Source organism: Myotis nattereri (assembly GCF_964212035.1).
Source record: "Myotis nattereri genome assembly, chromosome: 11".
Classification (NCBI taxonomy): domain Eukaryota; kingdom Metazoa; phylum Chordata; class Mammalia; order Chiroptera; family Vespertilionidae; genus Myotis; species Myotis nattereri.
Genome location: NC_138086.1, coordinates 20,181,025 through 20,199,884, shown reverse-complemented (window position 1 = coordinate 20,199,884; position 18,860 = coordinate 20,181,025). Strand labels below are relative to the sequence as shown.

Genomic DNA, 18,860 nt, shown 5'->3' with positions numbered 1-18,860 from the left:
ACAAGAAGAAACCGTTTCAGAGGGAGGTTTTTGAGAAAGTGGTGACAAGAGTAAATGCTTTACATAGTTGTTTCTTCACTTAAAAAAGGGGAAAAAAAGGTGACTTTGCAATCGAAGTCAAGATTATTTTTTTTGGAAGGAGGAGGGATGACACAAGAACTGTAGTATAGCTGCCCTTGCTACTGAACTGATACGTAAAATCACAATTTTAACACAATGGAAGCTCACATTAAGGCAACAGCCTGGTGAATCACAGTTGATCTGTAAGCAGATGTATCAGAAAGCCTTACGGCTCCAGGTAAAATCCACACTGTAAACCTGATGGGAGGCAGTGCCAAGTTTCCTCTACCCTTTACGACAGTCATGCTATTAAACATCTCTGCATACTTGCATACATATTGACCTCCAAGGTCCAAAGAGTCCCTAAATCCCTCCAAGTTCCACTTGTTGTAAACACATTTTTACTGATAGCACAAAAATTCCCAAAGGCCTCACAACGAAAAGGGTTGTTCTCTACGTTCCATGGAGAATGATTTCAGTAAGACTTTAAGGTGGGGGCACAGAAGAGCACTTCCTAAGACTCTTACTTGAGTAGCGCTCTGCCTTTTCAGATATACAGACAGGAAGTAGAGAGGTAGAGATCACCAACTACAGCAAGTACATCCATGTAGGTTGCTTGCTACATACCTCTTGGTTTGAAAGATATTCAATATGTGGCTTTTAATGAGGGATAAATTGTGTGCCTATTCCGTGGTAAATGTGTGTTAAACTTCTTGAAACATTACAAATTACTCATGAAAATCTATTACTTCTACCTTTATGCAAGTACTTACCAATCACTACTGTGTTAACATAGTATACATTCAATATTTAGTGGAAAAATGGATGTAATTTAGCCATAATGACAATTTTAAAAGTGAGAAAAGAGATAAATCCAAACCAAAGTGCCTGCTATGAAACAATAAAAATGAACTACTACTACAAAAACTAAGCCATAATCCAATGGGGTATTTTTGTTTTGTTTTTTAATTAACCTCTGGACATTTCCTATATCTTATTTAAGCTAATACTTAGAACATTCTGTGAGGGAGCAGTATTATCAGTGGACGAATTTGGCCAGGGGATAGTGAGAAGAAAAAGAAGAGACTGGAATATAAAAATATTCAAGAAAAATTCTTACAAAAGGAAAAGGTTTGAGCAAAAAGAAGTAACTAAAGATGTTGAGGAGAGGACAAAGAGAAAGGACGGAAGTGACCACTGGATCTGAAATAGGTCAAAGGTGACCAGGCTGATTTCAGTACTTGGTTGATTTGTCTTAGTGACTGAAGCTAAACATTTAAGATGCATAGCACATTTTATCTTCACAACAGCTTGAGATTGTTATTTCTTACACAAGAAAAAAAAAGGCCCAAGATTACACAGCTATTTAGGAGTAGAGCTGAGGTTTTACCTCAGGTCTGCTCACCTCCAAATCCTACCTTAGAAAAAATCCACAGAATCTGAACATCCAAGAATAGCTTGCCTTAGACTTCACCTCAACCGTATGCCAAGTGGTTAGTGTTCTCATTCCTAAATTCGTAAAAAATAACCAGTCTTCAAAAAGAATACCCTCCAAATAATAGCTATTATATTAGCATGAATAGATAATGGGTAGTTCTACCCTATTTTCTAAGCTTTTAAAAATGTTACTCTAATTTCTATTATTCTTTTTAAAATTCACTCAGTATGAACTGGAGCAAATCCCTGTCAAGGAGCATCACTACTGGGAAACAGAAAAATCTATAAAAACACCAGTTTTATTTCCCTCTATCACTTGGTACTGTGCTGGCCACAGGAACTGTAAAGAGAAAGGGGCTGAGAAATGGCACAAAAAAGATAAAGAATTTTTGCTTACTAGTAACTACATCAAACGTCCCCTTTCCTTATCACATCAACTGCACTATCCAAAGGAATAAAGAAAGAACGCTCGAGGGAGGTAAGAATGGCAGACTGAGAATTTATGTCCACATGACATCCTTTACAAGGTCCTACTGAAATGACAGAAAAGAAAGATATGGACATGAATAAAAAGCCCTAATGGTGTTAAAAAACAAGAAAGTGTGTTAACAGCATATCAGAAAGTTTGCACAAATCCTGAAAGACAGAAAGCAGATGGTATGAGATTGGGGGGAGATTTAGGGGCACCTCAAGGACTTTTATCGAGAAATACAAAGCACCACAGTGAGTAGGCTTTGGGGACATCATCTGACCAATTGATCAGGAATACCATTCAGAAGAGCTGGGCTAGCCAGCCTCTCTCTGGTCCCTATGATGCCCACAGAGGTGCTAAGAGGGTTTTAGCAAAACGCCAAGAAATACTCTACCAGCAAGTACAGCACAGACATTTCTTCGATTGCATATGTTTCTATTTATTTAAAGGAGAAGGAGGGAGAGAAACATCAATGATTAGAGAGAATTATTGATTGGCTGCCTCGGGCATGCCCCCTACTGGAGATCAACCCTGAAACCGAGGCATGTGCCCTGACTAGGAATCGAACCCTGACCTCCAGGTTCACAGGTCAATGCTCAACCACTGAGCACACCGGCTGGGCAATTGCATTCTTTCTATGTGTGTTCCTGAATCGGTGACATTCACAAAAACAACAACAAAAACCCCTAAACAAACAGGACTTTAAAAAGAGCCGGGTCATGGAGAGATCACTTAAATGCTATGGAACTTTCTAGCCTAAGCACCAGCAAAATTAACCCCGGCTCAGTTAAATCTCCACTGGCAGAGTAGCCTTTACCCCTGGGGCTCTCACGCTTCCTCCTCCTTCCAGATGAGGTAGTAGAGGGCTTTGTTTCCAACAGAGACCATTTTAATTAAAACATAAAATCTGATCCAGGGTGTAGCCTTTCACCACTAATCCACTGTTTTAATACAGGAGGCGTGTCTTCACAGCTTTTTCTACTGCACCTGCAGGTTGCTAGTCAGCGTAACCGCAGAACACTACACAGCAAAAGCACAAAGGTTCTTGAAGCCATAAAGCAGTCATGAATTAAACCAAAGGAAGCTTCTGTGACAGATTTCTCAACTTCACATTTTCAGGTTTTTCTTCAGCCATTGCTAAAGCTTCTCCCTGTAAGTCTCTCACTGTTTCAATACTGTAGTGTATTTGGGAATTAAAACCAACATGACTTCAACTGTATACCAGTGAGATTCCCCAAATTCCCAATGTCATATGAGATGGTTATATGAGATACTTGAAAGCAATATATGTTATAGAACAGAGGGTAGGTGATTCATCTGGGGAAGGACCTTAGATGGAGTTTGTACCCTAAAAGAAAAGCAGAGCAATAGCTTTTGAGACAGAATTGGCCAAGTACTCACAGGTCCTTCCCCTGCCCCCCACGTCCTATGCCAACCCAGTGAGAGACACTAAAGCTCTCTACTGGCTGAGGAAACCCCCTGTGCGGTGACAATTTTAGTCAGGTCTGCAATTTGCCTGCTTCCTCCGTGTTCCAGGTCCAGACACTTTCAGGACTGAATAAGGAGACTGCCTTTGATATTTCCTGCTGCCAACTCAAATCTGGTCCTTCCTTCACAAAAATACTTGAGAACTTATGAATGAAAAGAAACATCAAACAAAGAACAATTGGTCATGGGGAAACAGATAATTCAATGGAAGAGGGTGGTGTGTTTTTTATTTTTAAAGAGTATTCTCAGAGGTATCAGAGAAAATACTGTGTTCAGGATGCTATTAAAACAGAACACTTAAAAAAGAAAAATTTTAAATATAAGTGCTGAAATTTTTTTAAAAATTTGAATGAGCAAGAGTAAGAGAACAGTCTCTATAAATTTCATGAGGGCACAAATCATTTCACTTTTAGTACTACCAATATATTTCTAATGCCTAACACAGTGCTTAGTACATACCAGACATTCTATAAATTACTTCATAAATGAACGAAGTAAATGAGTGAGTGAGATGAGAGACCAGGAATGCATGAAAATGAGTCAATACGCACGGCTGTCCGGCTAAGTGAGCAGGAAAATAATGCTGAAGGCATCTCCTTGATTGTAGAAGAAAAATGTAAAGGAGATCTTTAAAACAAATGGGAGAAAAGTTAGAGATATGAAGCATTAGATACAATATATTGATAGAATTTCCGGAGTCAGAGGCAAAAGCGAGAAAAAGAAAATAAAGCAAAAAAAGGGGGGGAAAAATCTCCTTGAGTTGAAGACATGGGTGTTGAGATTTAAAAAGCAAATTAAGTATAGGTTGTTTTTTTGTGTGTTTTTTTTTTGGGGGGGGGGGGGGCGGGGAGGGTAAATGTGGTGGAGTATGTGGATGTTGCATAGATACGCTCCCAGGAACAAAATGGAATTACAACTAAAATACAGAAAAACTTCCTGAATAATCAATGGAAAACTCACTAGAAAGAACCCGGATAACCAAGGACTGAAAGTGGAGACTGCATAGAGGCTGTAAAAATACAATCTGTCAGCCCTGACCGGTTTGGCTCAGTGGATAGAGTGTCGGCCTGCGAACTCAAGGGTCCCAGGTTCGATTTCGGTCAAAGGCATGTACCTTGGTTTTAGGCACATCCCTAGTAGGGGGTGTGCAGGAGGCGGCTGATCGATGTTTCTGACTCTCTATCCCTCTCCCTTCCTCTCTGTAAAAAAATCAATAAAATATATTTTTAAAAAAATACAATCTGTCAGAAAATGTGTCTTCTAATCATATTATGTAACACTGTTTTCATCTGAAATGGCTTTACTTTGATTTTTCAAACTAATAAACATTTTCAGTGTATTTAAAAAAAAAAGCCAATTGAGTATAAAAAAATAAACACTACCAAGAAATATTTTAACAAAATTTCAAGAAACAACAAATAAACAAAATTTCCAGAGCCAGAAAAGCTTTCAGAGTCAAAAAGAAAAATGATAGACATACAGAGAGAGACACACACACACACAAAGAGAATTAACATTTTATGGGGGTTTAACAACACAGCACTCTTTTCTAGAGGTTTAATCACTCTACCATACCTCTTGGTCCAACAGTAACACTCACACAATTAGAACTGCTATTGGGGTGGGTGTGGCTTAAATTTTCAGGACCAATTTATACGTAAAACTTGGAAGTCAATTATAGTGACAGTGGAGAGATGCAATAAATAATATAAATCTGGCAACAGTAAAACTATAACATTTTTAAAAGGAGGGGGGAAAGTGTAAGCATCGATTTCCTAATACTTTTGCTATAAAGTTAATCAAAAGCAGAATAACTGAAAATTATAAAATTCATTATAAAATAACAAAATTAGGGGATAAAGAGTGTAGGTAATAGTGTAAATACTCATCTTTAATATAAGCTAGTAAATAGATACTGTTTAGAGCAAAAAATTTAAAAATCAGTAGTGTCAGTTTATAAAGTTACAAGGATAATCATCGAAAAAAGTGAACGGCAGAGTGTTAGGAAGCTGGCGTCCGTGCCTCTGCCAGGTGAGGCAGGTGGACGTGGAGCAGGACGGGTGCCTCCGTGAACTGTCAGGGTTCACAGAGCTCTATCAACACTGAACGGCCCACGAGCTATCATGTGGGGTGGGAAAGGACAGATGGCTCCAGTGGGCAGTCACGTGAGCAATTTATTTTGTCTACTCAGAGGTTAAGTTACTGCCTCATAAGAAAAATAAAAATACGAGGAGGATTATCTTTCATTTATATTTTAACCTGTTTCTAAGCGGTAAAGTCTCTAAAAGTCCCTGCGAAAACCTGAAGAGAAAAGAACCTTTGCAGGCACTGTTTAAATAAAGTCACTTATGCTTCTTAGAGCAAAAAACAAACAAAAATCTACATAAACACGGCTCTGTGGGTGGCAAGGACAATGAATACCCACAGGACTCCTGAGCAAAGAAACGCTGAGAACTGCAGCCAGGAGAGCCTTGCCACTCAGACCATCTTTGTTCACTGCTATATTCCCAGGGGCTGGCACATAGTAGGTGAACAACGAGTATTTGTTGAATGAATAAACAGATAAGTGAATTGTTATAGTAGGCAGCTACAGAAGCAGCAACCTGTCCTTTGTCTGGGCCCAGTACTTCACTCAGCCACTCTGAGTGCTCACGGAAATCAGAATGAATGGACAGCATTTTTAGTTTTTCAAACAAGGCCTCTGAGATTATTTTGAATACACTTATCTGTATCTCTAAACATTCCAGAATGTTCCTCCCTTACGATAAGCTCCCTTTATCTGGGGAAAACCTTCACTTTCCCCCAGGCCCTCAATGTTATATACTTTGGGAAACTGATGAAAGGGAGCTTCTGAAGGATCAGCTCAGAAAATATTAAGCCACCCAACACCTGACACTATACTCAATTAATATTAAAAAAATAAAGAAAAAGGAAAGAAAGACGAGTACATGGTGCTCAGCAAAGGATTCTGCTGATTGGTATCTATGAACCGAACCAAGGGTTCCACTATGAAAAACTTAATTGAACTTCGATATAGACATGATGGCAATACAAGAATCTGAAACCAAGAGGTCTTTAAAGAAATAAGACTTGGCTGCATGGGTAGACAACCAAAAAATACTTGAATAAAAGAGAGCTCTGTATGAAACTAACTAGTGTTTCCCTGACTCCCACACCAAACCCTTAGCAAAAGCCATGTTCCTTCTCGTAGCACTTTATGGAACCAGTCTCTTCAAATGACAGCTATATACTAGCAGGAGATAGGTGACGTTATTCAACTAATTCCTTCCAGGGTATTCTAAACTAATTGCCACAGAGACTTGCAAAGGCTTCAACATGGTAGACATGCATACTTCTACCACTCACAACAGCCGAAGTAGCATAATTATATAAACCAAGCTGCCTATGACTTCCAGAAAACAACTTAAGGTGCTCCTTTTGGGTTTTGGGGGGGGCCGTGGTGATTATGATTTAAGGTGGGGACAGGCCTTATTCTGGAGTATTCTTTTTCTGTCTAAGTAGGGAAATATTCCGGGGGGGGGGCGGGGCGGGGGGGGGGGGGGGGCGCGGGCCGGGGTGGTGGTGGGGGAGGGCACTAAATTAGATTAAATGTAACCAATAAAGCTATAGAGAAAAGGGTTGGTTACTACCCAGATCCTACCTGTTGGCTGAGCCACTGGCATTAATATTGTCTCTATACTTCCTCAGGAGTCAAAAAAGTACTTTCAGTAAGAACACTAGGCCAGAAAATAGAGTTTCTTTTTATGTTTAGCTAGAATGTCAGATATTAGCATGTTTTAAAATTTGAAAACTCTGATAGGAGTTTTGGCCTGACAGTGAAAGCCTCAAAGCTAGGAACTCAGGACAGAAAAGTTGGGGAATGCACGACACATATTCCCATTGTGCTGAGAAAAGCCAAACTGGGATTATAAAAGAGTATCGTAGAAGGGCAAGACTTAACATCATGCTCAGTCACTAATATAACAGCTGAGGAAAGAAGTTATCACTGAAAACTAGAACCTGTGAAAAAGAAGCAGCAAAAGAAGTCATTTCCTTGTAAGTCTGGTTTATATAAATACTAGAGTCCAGGGCACAAAATTCATACTGGGGGGGGGGGGGGGGGGGGAATTCCCCTCAGCCTGGATTGCAAGAGGGCACAGGCCAGGCCAAGGGACCCCACTAGTGCACGATCGGGGCCTGGGAGGGAAGCGGAAGGTTGGCCAGCAGGGGAGGGACCGCGGGAGGGCTCCAGGGCGTGTCCAGCCAGTCTTGCTCAGTCCTGCTTGGCCAGACCCCAGCAGCAAGCTAACCTACTGGTTGGAGCATCTGCCCCCTGGTGGTCAGTGCACGTCATAGCTAGCAGTTGAGCACCCTTAGCATATCATTAGCATATTATCCTTTGATTGGTTGAATGGCCAACCAGATGACCAGACACTTAGCATATGAGGCTAGAGGCCCAATGCATGAAGATTCATGCAAGAATGGGCCTTCCTTCCCCTGGCTGCCTGCACCGCTTTCCCACGCTGCCCAGAGGCCCGGAGCGGCTGGGGCGGTGTGGAAGCCTGAGTTGTCGCCGTGGTGACAACACAAGCATCCCACCCCCAGCTGCTTGGCGCCTGCGAATGCAAATTAACCCACCATCTTTGTTGGGTTAATTTGCACACTCACTCCTGATTGGCTGGTGGGTGTCGCAAAGGTATGGTCAATTTGCATGTTCTCTTTTATTAGTGTAGATAATAAAGACAAGCTCTATCTATGAAGAACCCAAAGAGACACAAAGGAAATTCATAAAGATGGTTTTGAGTCTGCTGGAAGACAATCCTTAAATAAAGAGGGAACTAAGATGTCCAAGCCCGGTAGAGCTTTGACACCATCTCTGCTAGAAGTTCCCCACTCCAAGCAGCATCAAGGGGAACTGCAATCAGTGGCTTTTCATAGATAATGGGGAGTGGGGGGGAAAGGAAGCAGAAATGGGCAATGCAGGGGGCCAGTAGATTGAAATAATGTTTCCAGTAGCACTGTTAGAAAAAACAAATCACCTCTCAAAAAAACGTGACCTAGTGCAGAAAAACAAATGGGCATTTCCTAATTGTGCCTACTCCATAGTTCCATCTCTGGCATTCACTTTCTGAAAATGGGCCATGTCTATTATCTCCTACTATTGTGAAATGCTTCACGTAACGGAAAGCATTGGGGAAATACCTTAGTGACACTATATCTACTGGGTGTGTGACAATCTTCCAGGATAGGGGTTTGGGGTGGTGTTAATTATAAGTGTGTATGTGTGAGGCTTGACCCTAAGTTAAGGTGCCCCTTTATAAATGTGAACAAATTTTAACACTTTTCTTTGCAAATGTGATATGCAGAAAGACATGAGCAACCAGTTAACGGATCACATAGGTTTGCAAAATTGGAGCTCAAAGTAATTGAGAAGTCCAGCACAAGTAAAGGTCACCCCAGAAAAATCTCACTCTTCAAAAAGGCTCTGGCAATAACTAAAGAATGAGATTTTAATCACTGGAGCTAATTACATGGAAGACTAAATCACAAGAAGAGTTATTTAAGTGTCTTAAATACAATAAAAAGTAATTAACAGGAAGTGCCATCTTGACAGCTTCACATCACAAACGGCATAAAAGGATCAGCTAATTCCCAACCTGGGAGCCAGAGAATGAGGAACAACTCAAAGTTTGATCTTTTTACTTTTTTATTTAAACTGTTTTGATTAGCAAATAACAACTCTTGCCAACTCCACAGCGAAGTTATTTTAAAAAAATTTAATCTAGGAGAGGAATGATGAACCTCATTTTCATTGATTCCCCAGAGGGCAAGAGATGGGGAGTTGAAGACTATGTCACACCAGACTCCCTTCCAAACATCAAGAGGAAAAACAGAAGGATTAGACTGAACCCTATGGAGGATATAGGCCCGTGTCCGGCAAACTGCAGCTTGCAAGCCACATGCAGCTCTTTGGCCCCTTGAGTGTGGCTCTTCCTAAGCCTTAGGAATACCCTAATTAAGTTAATAACAATGTACCTACCTATATAGTTTAAGTTTAAAAAATTTGGCTCTCAAAAGAAATTTCAATCGTTGTACTGTTGATATTTGGCTCTGTTGACTAATGAATTTGCCGACCACTGATATAGGCAATTCACACACTTGGGCATCTGAAATACATTTAAAGATTTGCTTTGAAATAACCTGTTAAGAGTCTCCATCTCAGCTGCTTCATCTTTCTCATTCCCCTGGAATCAGCAGCTTGAGGGAAGCTCTTCCAGAGCCAGACAATCCCAGCTGATCTCTCAAATAACAGGAAAGCCACTAGAATCTAGTGACTAGATCTACAAAGTCCTATATGTAGGTGGGTAAGCCAACAGATGATGACAGACATAATTTAGATTGGCTTGCTTCTTAATTCTACAGCATTTCTACAAGCTTGGACAAAGCCTGTCTGTGAAAGAGGCAATGCATTACTACAAAAGCTCTCCTAACTAAACTTCCCTTAACTGACCTGGACTTTCTATCACTCACTAAATCTATTGGCTGATGACATCAGAGTGACTGAGGGCCACTCTAGCACACCCATGCACTTCTGTTCCAGTCTACTGTGTCATCTGTTTCTGTCTCCAAATTTATGTATACTGACTGTGTTTGTTATTTTAATTATGTCATTTATTAATTCTACATTAATAATTAATATAAATACAAAAAGGATGTCTATAAAAACAGATGAATACTTTTAAAAGGTTTAATAAGAAAAAATGGCTGCAAAATAAATATGAGCTGGCCAATTATAATAGAAGGGGAAGGCATATATCACAAAAATCTAGGGTTCCATGATTAGTGTTTTTAAGTCCTCATGCCAAAGAGGAAGTTATGCAGTTCACCAGAATATCACAGTAGATCGTGTTGCCATACATTAAAGATTTGTAAATACAAGTCTATTTCTGTGTTTAAAATTAAATTAAAACATTTGAAATAAAAATATTAAATCCCCTTCTCTAGCCAATGTCTTTAAATAACATTAAAGTCAGGTGGAATGTTTTTAGTATACCTTAATTCTGAATATAAGCCAAGTATTTGGACATTTTTATTAAATATACTACCTCACTTTTCTACACTATCAGGAATTGTATAAGTATAGAAAAATCAGGAAAAAAAGGTAAATAAAAACAAAATCAAGGCAAAGGGAAAGGAAAGAGAAGCTATGAGTAAGATTGGAATAGAGAGGCATGCTTCCAGGTACACTTTCTAGACATGTACGATCTTTGACACTGAGCTTCCAATAATGAAACAAAAGAGGAAAACTATCAGAACAAGTTTTTCAATATTGATCAGATAGAAACAAACCTGTTAACTCAAAAAAAGAAAAGAAACATCTAAGTACTCCCTGTTATGCTTCATAAAGGGACACTTTGCAATACAGTACACAAATCATTCACAAATTTATTGAACTCCTACCTTACACTGAATACTGAGACTACAGGAATAAAAAAGATGAAAATTACTATGTTCAAGGAGCTTAATGTCTAGTGAGGGCTGGTCTCAACAATATCACTAAATTTTGTATTTCTCCCAAATTTAGCTGAGTAGTTTATTCCCAAGTCTAGTTTAGTAAAAACAAACCTAAGAGAGAACTCTATGCTTCTTGGGTACCCTGCCAGGCTGGTCTAATTCAAGGTAAATCATTAAAAAAAAAAAAATACATTATTTCTTATAATATAACTGCAAGAACCAAGAAGTAGAAGGTCAAGGTTACCATTCTTGGCATGAACCTGAAGTGCATATACACAATGTTGTCAATTACGACTAATCAACTGTGATGTTAACTAGCCAAACTGATAAAAAGGTTGGTGTCTTCTTACCAAGAGCATTGGCTGGACCTAGTTACCCAGCCTCTGCAGAAAGAGGCTAGCCTGAAGGAGTAATCTTGGTCAAAGCTAAGATCAATGCAGTTGAAACCTCAAGGTCTCATAGCATGGCATGGCCAGAACACCCTACTGTGGAAAAATTTTAAACCAGTTGTCTCAAATTGTCTTTAAAACATCCTTATAGAACACTCCAAGAAAACAAAACCAAAAGGAAAAAAGCAACAACAAAAAAGAACACTCCCAGAATATCTAATTTTAAGCAGTGTAAATTTACTTTAAAAATATACCTCAGTGGTAACTAAATGGAAAAAAAAAAAAAAATCCACTCGAAAAGATTGTTAGGTAAACAGGAGAGAAAGCCATCTACCAAAAATAAAGATGTGAATTTTTACAGCAGTGATGTTGTTTTTACCAGTAAGTATGAGGAGCAGTTAACTACTGAAAGGATTCCTTATTTGTGACAGTAAAAATTTTAATATAGGAAATATTAACTTTCCAGCTCTCTATAGTAGGGAAGCTTGCATCAAGCTCCCCAAGAAGTGATAATGAATTGATAATAAATATTTCTAGTTATACAGATAGAAGAATGATCACAATATTTCCTATATTCTCCTATTTCAAAATTATTACCTAATTTGTCACGAAGCTGTTTCTAGCAAGCATGCTATCTGTGATGGTGTTGAAGTAATGACATCAAAAGCCTATATTAAGTTCCTCTCAGCAAAAATGAAGCCTCAGACTGTTATAGGAGTGGCAACTGTGGCTAAAAATACTTATTTCCAAATGTGGTGACGCGAGTGAAGGGAAAAGGTTCCTGTTTGGGGGGAGAGCTTCTGGAAGCAAATTAGCTGCAAGATCCTCTTTCCTTTCAGAGGCTTGCTGGAGCGTAGAGGTGTTTCTCCTAACGGGTTTCATTGTGCTTTCAATAAGACAATCCCTGCTTTAATGAGAACCCTATTCTTTTCTTCCCTTCTATCATGCTCCCTTTAAAAGAAAAATACCAGTTTGGTAACAAACAGCACTTAAGATTGTTAAATAGAGAAGGAAACAATTACCATGCTGGTATATTTTATGCAGTGTAAGAACTGCTACTAGGGACTGTTTTAATATTTATTGTGAAAGCAAGGCCCAGCAGGCTTCTTCCTTCCCCCATCAGATATCTCCCTCCATAGACTACTCATCAATCAAGCTCTCAAGAGACTTTGGAATATAACCAGGGGACAGCCAGCACAGTATAAGGGGAAGACCCTGTCATCTACTGATTACATACATCTACACAAAGAAAATGTCCAATTAATCTCTCTTCTTCTTCCCCCTGCTGTTTGTGGGGTCTTGTTTTTTCTTTTTTTTCTTTTTTTTGGGGGGGGGCGCGGAGGAGACAGGGGGGTGTCTATAAATGAACTTCCTAAACTAATATGCAGAATAGTCTTTTGAATAGTATCTAGGGCCTGACTGACACTCAATAAATGGCATTATTAATAGTAATAATGTGTGCTACATAGTGCCAAGTACACAGAGCCCAATAAATCTTAAAAAAACAATAATGATGAAGTAAATGATTAGCTAGTGAGTGATTAAAAAGTACTTTGCAAACATAAAGTGCTACACAGGCACACAACAATCATAAATCACTGTGCTAACAGCAACAGAAAGCAAATCAGGGTGAAAGGAAGGGGAGACGTGAATGAGGAGAGAACTCTTTGGTTATGGCTGGCTCAGCACTCACATTCCTCCAATGGTGACAGTGGCACAGGTACGCTCTGAAAAGGCAGGCACCGTCTCTGTGGCTGGGCTGGCTGCTCTAATGTAGTCCACAGTCACATTGACCTGAAAATAAAGAATCAAGGAAGTTAAGGTTGGGACCTTGCAACACAGCTACTCGTGTCCAGACAACTGTGAAATCTCACCTCATTCATAGTTTGATTTTCTGGACCTAAGATTTTAAATAACAACAACTGAAAGACAGCTGAGCCACACACTGGTCAAAAATATCTGCACAAAAACCTTAACTGATAGAGCACTGTCACCCCAAACCCTTAAATCTCAACTGTAAGAAAATTAACAACCCAATTTTAAAATGGGCAAAAGACCTGGACATCTCACCAAAAAAAGACTTAGAGAGGGCAAATATGTATATGAAAGACGCTCCACATTGTATGTCACTGGGGAAATGCAAATTAAAACTACTACACACCTATGCTGGTGAGGATGTGGACTAGGAATTCTCATTCATTGCAAGTGGGAATGCAAAATAGTGCAGCCACTTTGAGACACAGTTTGGCGGTTTCATACGAAATTAAACATACTTCTACCATACGTTCCAACAGCTGAAAACTTATATCTACACAAAAACCTACATATAGATGTTTATAGCAGCTTTATATATAAATGCCAAAACTTGGAAGCAACCGCCATGTCTTTCAGCAGCTGGACGGATAAATAAACTGTGGTTCACAAAGTCAAAGAAATGTTATGCAGCTCTAAAAAGAAATGAGCTAGCAAACCATGAAAAGACACAGAGGAAATACATAAGAGAAATAAGCCAATCAAAAACCTGCATACTGTTTAATTGCAACTATGACATTCTGGAAAAGGCAAAACTATGAAGAAAGTAAAAAGATCAGTTGCTGCCAGGGGCTAGGAGGACAAGACAGGGATGAACAGGCCCAGCAGAGGATCTTTTCGGCAGGGAAATTACTCTGTGTGCTCCTATAATGATGGATACATGTCGTTACACACTAGCCCAATCCCACAGAAAACACATCACTGAGAGTGAACCCTAACATAAGCTACGTGTTCCTCAATTATAACAAATGTACCACTCTGGTGGGGGCTGTGATAGTAGTGGGTGGGGGCATGGGGGCGGAGGAGGGCAACTCTACTTTCTGCTCAATTTTGCTGTGAACCTAAAGCTGCTCTAAAAAATATACTTGCTGTGCTTTTGTTTTGTTTTTTAAAAGTGACTAATACAAAAAAAAAAAAAAAGAGGCAAATGGCTGCACATGTAAGGCCCCACAGATATCATACTTGACAGAGCAGAGGCTGGCAGCGGCCCTACAGAACTCCTCCATATTACGGTAATGGAGTTCTTTAACCTTCAGACTTCTCTGAACCAGTTTTTAAAAAATATGGAATGCCTCTACAGAAAAGCTCCGCATAATTTCAGCTTGCCATAAATCTCAAGGACCAAGTGAAGAACTACCAAGAACAAACAAGAAGACAGCCCCAAAGATGCCTGGGGCTGGTTTCACAGTATGTGGATCCTAACAACACAGCTAACTACACCCAATACCAACAGAGCTGGAGTTAGGAAATTTTTAAAACAACAAGGACAGAATGGACTTGAAGAACCTTTACATTCTGAGTTAAGAAAGGATATGTATCCAAACAGTTTAGGAAGTTAGGAGCCTAAAATAGGAAAGCTGCCTAATCCCAGTATATATTAAATATATGGATTATGGACATACTGAGCAATGCATTTTCTCTGTGAAACCTTTTAAGATAAACATGTTTATGTATCAAAAGAAACAAGTATGTGACATCCCTTAGCAAACACACAGGGTTTTGTTTTATAATTAAGGTATATGGTTGGCTTGGGTCATGGCCAAGTTTCATACCTGTACAGAAGAGTCGCATTGGATCAAGCAGCCTGAAGCCACAGCCTTGAAAGTCCAGAATTCCATTTTCTAAACATGTCTTTAGTTCCCATTGATCAGGTTAAAGATAGCCTACAGCACAAGCATCAAGTTCAGCCACGCTGCTGGTGAGCACCATTAAAATCCTTTCAAACTGTCTATTCTTCAAAAACTCATTTTAAAATGAATATGAAATGTTTAAAAGGACAGCTGCCTCAAAACTCCGGCTGTCAGATCACGCTCTTGAACACTCCATCTAGTTACGTTTCAAAAGCAACAAGGGGCCATGCCAGAGAGAAAGCCAATTAAGAGCTAAGGGTAAAAAGTATTGTCATCATACAGCAACAAAGAAAAGAAGACAATATAAGGATGACTCCTACAGTCAGGTGTCTGCACTGAAATTATTGCTCAGTCTTATCAACTTTTCTAAAGCTAAAGAGATGGGTCTAGTGTGTGAGAAACATGATCAGACTGGGGTAGGAGTGAGGTTGAACAACTTATACCTCCAATGAAGAGGTTTCAGTAGTTTCCCTGTGTGCAGCTAACCAGAGTTAGTACAGGCCAAAGGCAGGGCAAGTAACAGAAGGTCTACACACAGAGCAGCATGGCTGACTCAAATCCTGCAGTGGGGAAGAAGGTCTCTCTATGCTGTCTACGTTGATACACCTGACTCTCCTCTGGCAAGGCCCTACAGCAAAGTTACAGAAACAGGCAGAGGGTCAGAAGTACACTTGGATCTCTGCTAGAGTTACGGAAAAATCACACAGGAAATCAGCAGTGTACAGAGCTCATTCAAGGGTACCCACCATGGAATGTAAAGTAACTCAGGGCCACATTTTAAAAGGGCCTAGCTAGTTAGGTTCAGTGGCTAGAGCGTCGGCCTGCAGACTGAAGGGTCTCGGGTTCAATTCCGGTGCAGGGAGCATGCCCGGGGTACGGGCTTGATTCCCCAGTGGGGGGCGTGCAGAAGGCAGCCAATCAATGATTCTCTCTCATCATTGATGCTTCTAACTCTCTTTCCCTCTCCCTTCCTCTCTGACATAAATAAAAATATATGTATTTTTAAAAGGGCATAGGCACATGAATGGTTTAACTGGGAGGCATTTGGTGGGAAATCAAAAAATATGTGGGGCTGGGGAAAGAGGTCCACATATCCTTTCACTCAATCCATCTAATAAGGTCAAGCCTTCAGTTCTATTACCATGGGAAACAAATTCATCCCTGCTTATATATAAACTAAGTGAATTTCAAGGTTACCTTGCACCTACCAATGCCAAGTCTCTTCCTCAGCAGACAGTGGGGGAGAGCAGCTCTTCAGTGCCAAATACACTGCACAAAGTCACAGGAGCTCTCCACCAGAAGGAATGCCTGCTCATCAAGAAGGACACTTGAGTGGTAGTGGTAACAATGGTGGGGGTAATGAGAACAAACAAATGAACACTGAGCATCTATCTTCCAATCCAAAGGCCAAAGGCATACCATCCCAAAGATGTCCCTCACGGAGCTCAGAAAGAGAAAAAGAAGTCTAATCTCTAACAACAAAAGAACCAAGAGCTATGTTTACCTGCCAATTAATTCTCTCCTATATCTAAACAGTGGTTCTCAACCTTCTGGCCCTTTAATACAGTTCCTCATGTTGTGACCCAACCATAAAATTATTTTCGTTGCTACTTCATCACTGTAATGTTGCCACTGTTATGAATCGTAATGTAAATATCTGATATGCAGGATGGTCTTAGGCGACCCCTGTGAAAGGGCCGTTCAACCGCCAAAGGGGTCACGACCCACAGGTTGAGAACCGCTGCTCTAAGAGGAAAAAGAATTGAAAATAAGTAGGAGATTAAAGAGCTCATTGGGGAGGCATCATATTAAAGAAAATCTCAAATACAAATGAGGCCCTGAGAATAGCCCACAGCTAAGACACAACCTGCAGGAGCTATAACAAATCAGGAATTAAAGTCAATGTGTAATTAGCATTTATGTCCCTCTCCTGTGGATTCTGAGATCTGTTCCCTACCTTGGAGTTTTTCATCTCTAGATACTCATCACTGACTTTTCAATCATTTGAAAAAGAAACACAGTTTAAACAGTTTCAATTAAAACAACTACAAATATTACAACACCTTCATCTGAATAAATAACTTGAACTTTGTGGTTGTGGGTAAGTACTTACGGAATGGCATGAGTTAAAGAAAAGAGGGGGGTTGGGGGGAGTCAAAGGGGCAAAGGGGGGACATCCTATATAATAAAAGGACAGAGACCGTAACGGCATCATGACCATAACAACCGTTAGACCAGAACCACCACGGCCCCTTGCAGGGCTGGCCCCATTCCCCAGCAAGCGGTTAGGGGTGATCAGGCAGGCAGGCAGGCAGAGTGGTTAGGGGCGATCAGGAAAGCAGGCAGGTGAGTGGTTAGGAGCCAGCGGTCCCGGATTGCGAAAGGGATGTCCGACTGCAGCTTTAGCCCCGATCCCTGCGGGACTAAAGTGGCAGTAGGACATCCCCCGAGGGGTCCTGGATTGGAGAGGGTGCAGACCAGACTAAGGGACACTCCCCCCACCCCCCAAAACCCCCCCTTCACGAATTTTATGCACCAGGCCTCTAGTCTGTAATACTTTCAACAATAAAGATGAATTTGTTTTTGAAGAGTAGTAATAGGAAAATGCAGGTGCGGTCCTCATTTTTCAAGCCAAGGTGCTTCTGGAATGTTTGGTATACAAAAATACACATTTTACACACACGACACAAAGCCGGGCCTGATCCCTCTTTACAGCAATAACTAGGACCCACAGGCTCTTGCTTGGTCATACCTGTCTTTCTCGTACAAATGAGTCCTATCACCTCTTTGTTCTCACTTTTTCTACACCTGGAAAGTGAGCACACTAGAACTTTAGAGTATCATTGAACTCTAGAATTGTAAAAGATAACTCAGCTAAAAATGGCGTACGACAGAGCGTTTTCTTGGACCTTTGTAATAATGAGACATGCTGAGCATCTCTTAAGATGGATGGAAATGCTCTTCAGTTATATCTTTTAGAGCCTCCCCTAGATAAGATTAAAGTTTCTCTTCAGGCACACTCCAAACCAATGCAGCTGTGCCAGTCCATGCCAGCCCATGGCGGAACCTGGAGAACAAAGAGATGCAATCTGTACCTGCACAGAGAAACCCAGCTCTGTAAAAACCAGACCTGAGTAGAGGTTCGGGGGGGCCAACCAGACCCGAGCAGCGGTTCGGGGAGCCACACTCTCTGTTAGGGTGCTCCCTTGATGCATCCAGCTCCCTCCCTTCTTTCTTTCCCTTCATCTTGTTTTCAGTAAATCTTCTTTTGAATCTACAGTGGGCCCTTGACTTACGAGTTTAATTCAAGTTTAATTCGTTCAGAGACCGAGCTCGTTAAGGAGCTCGTTAAGGAGCTCGTTAACTCAAATTACTCTATCAACTCAATGCAAAAAGTTGGCTGAGAGACAGCTGGTATCTCAAAAAACTCTTTAGTCTGGACACTCGTAAGTCAAGTGTATTTTGCCTGATTTCTATCCTGGGGGGCAGGGGCAGGGCAGAAGGGACAGCTAAGAACCCCTTCTCCAGGGACAATTCCTACCTTACATTTACTACCATAAACTGGAACACATAGCTTGTAAGCTCCATGACAGGGGAGACTATGTCTTTTATTCACTGAAATTGTTGGGTAGGGCCTATACAGTAGAAGGGAATGTAGGAAATATTTGTTTCATTAATGGACATATATAATCAGGAACCCTTTCAGATAAAATCCTGAAGGACACTTTTGAAATGAGGGGGTTAGGCATTTTGAAGACCTTTTTAACAAGCTACTGACCATTCTGCTGCTTTATATCACAAAAATATATTAATGTAAAGCATGGGGGGGGAATATTT

The 18,860-nt window shown here is 40.5% G+C and overlaps 1 protein-coding gene across 1 annotated transcript in view; it reads right to left on the bottom strand.

Moving 5' to 3' along the window:
- The window catches only part of SND1 (staphylococcal nuclease and tudor domain containing 1), a 453,621-nt gene that overhangs the window by 241,578 nt on the left and 193,183 nt on the right, over window positions 1-18,860 (bottom strand). The window contains exon 12 of the mRNA XM_081102419.1: window positions 13,055-13,155. Within this exon, the coding sequence (XP_080958545.1) occupies window positions 13,055-13,155 (101 nt within the window). The remainder of the gene's footprint in view (window positions 1-13,054; window positions 13,156-18,860) is intronic.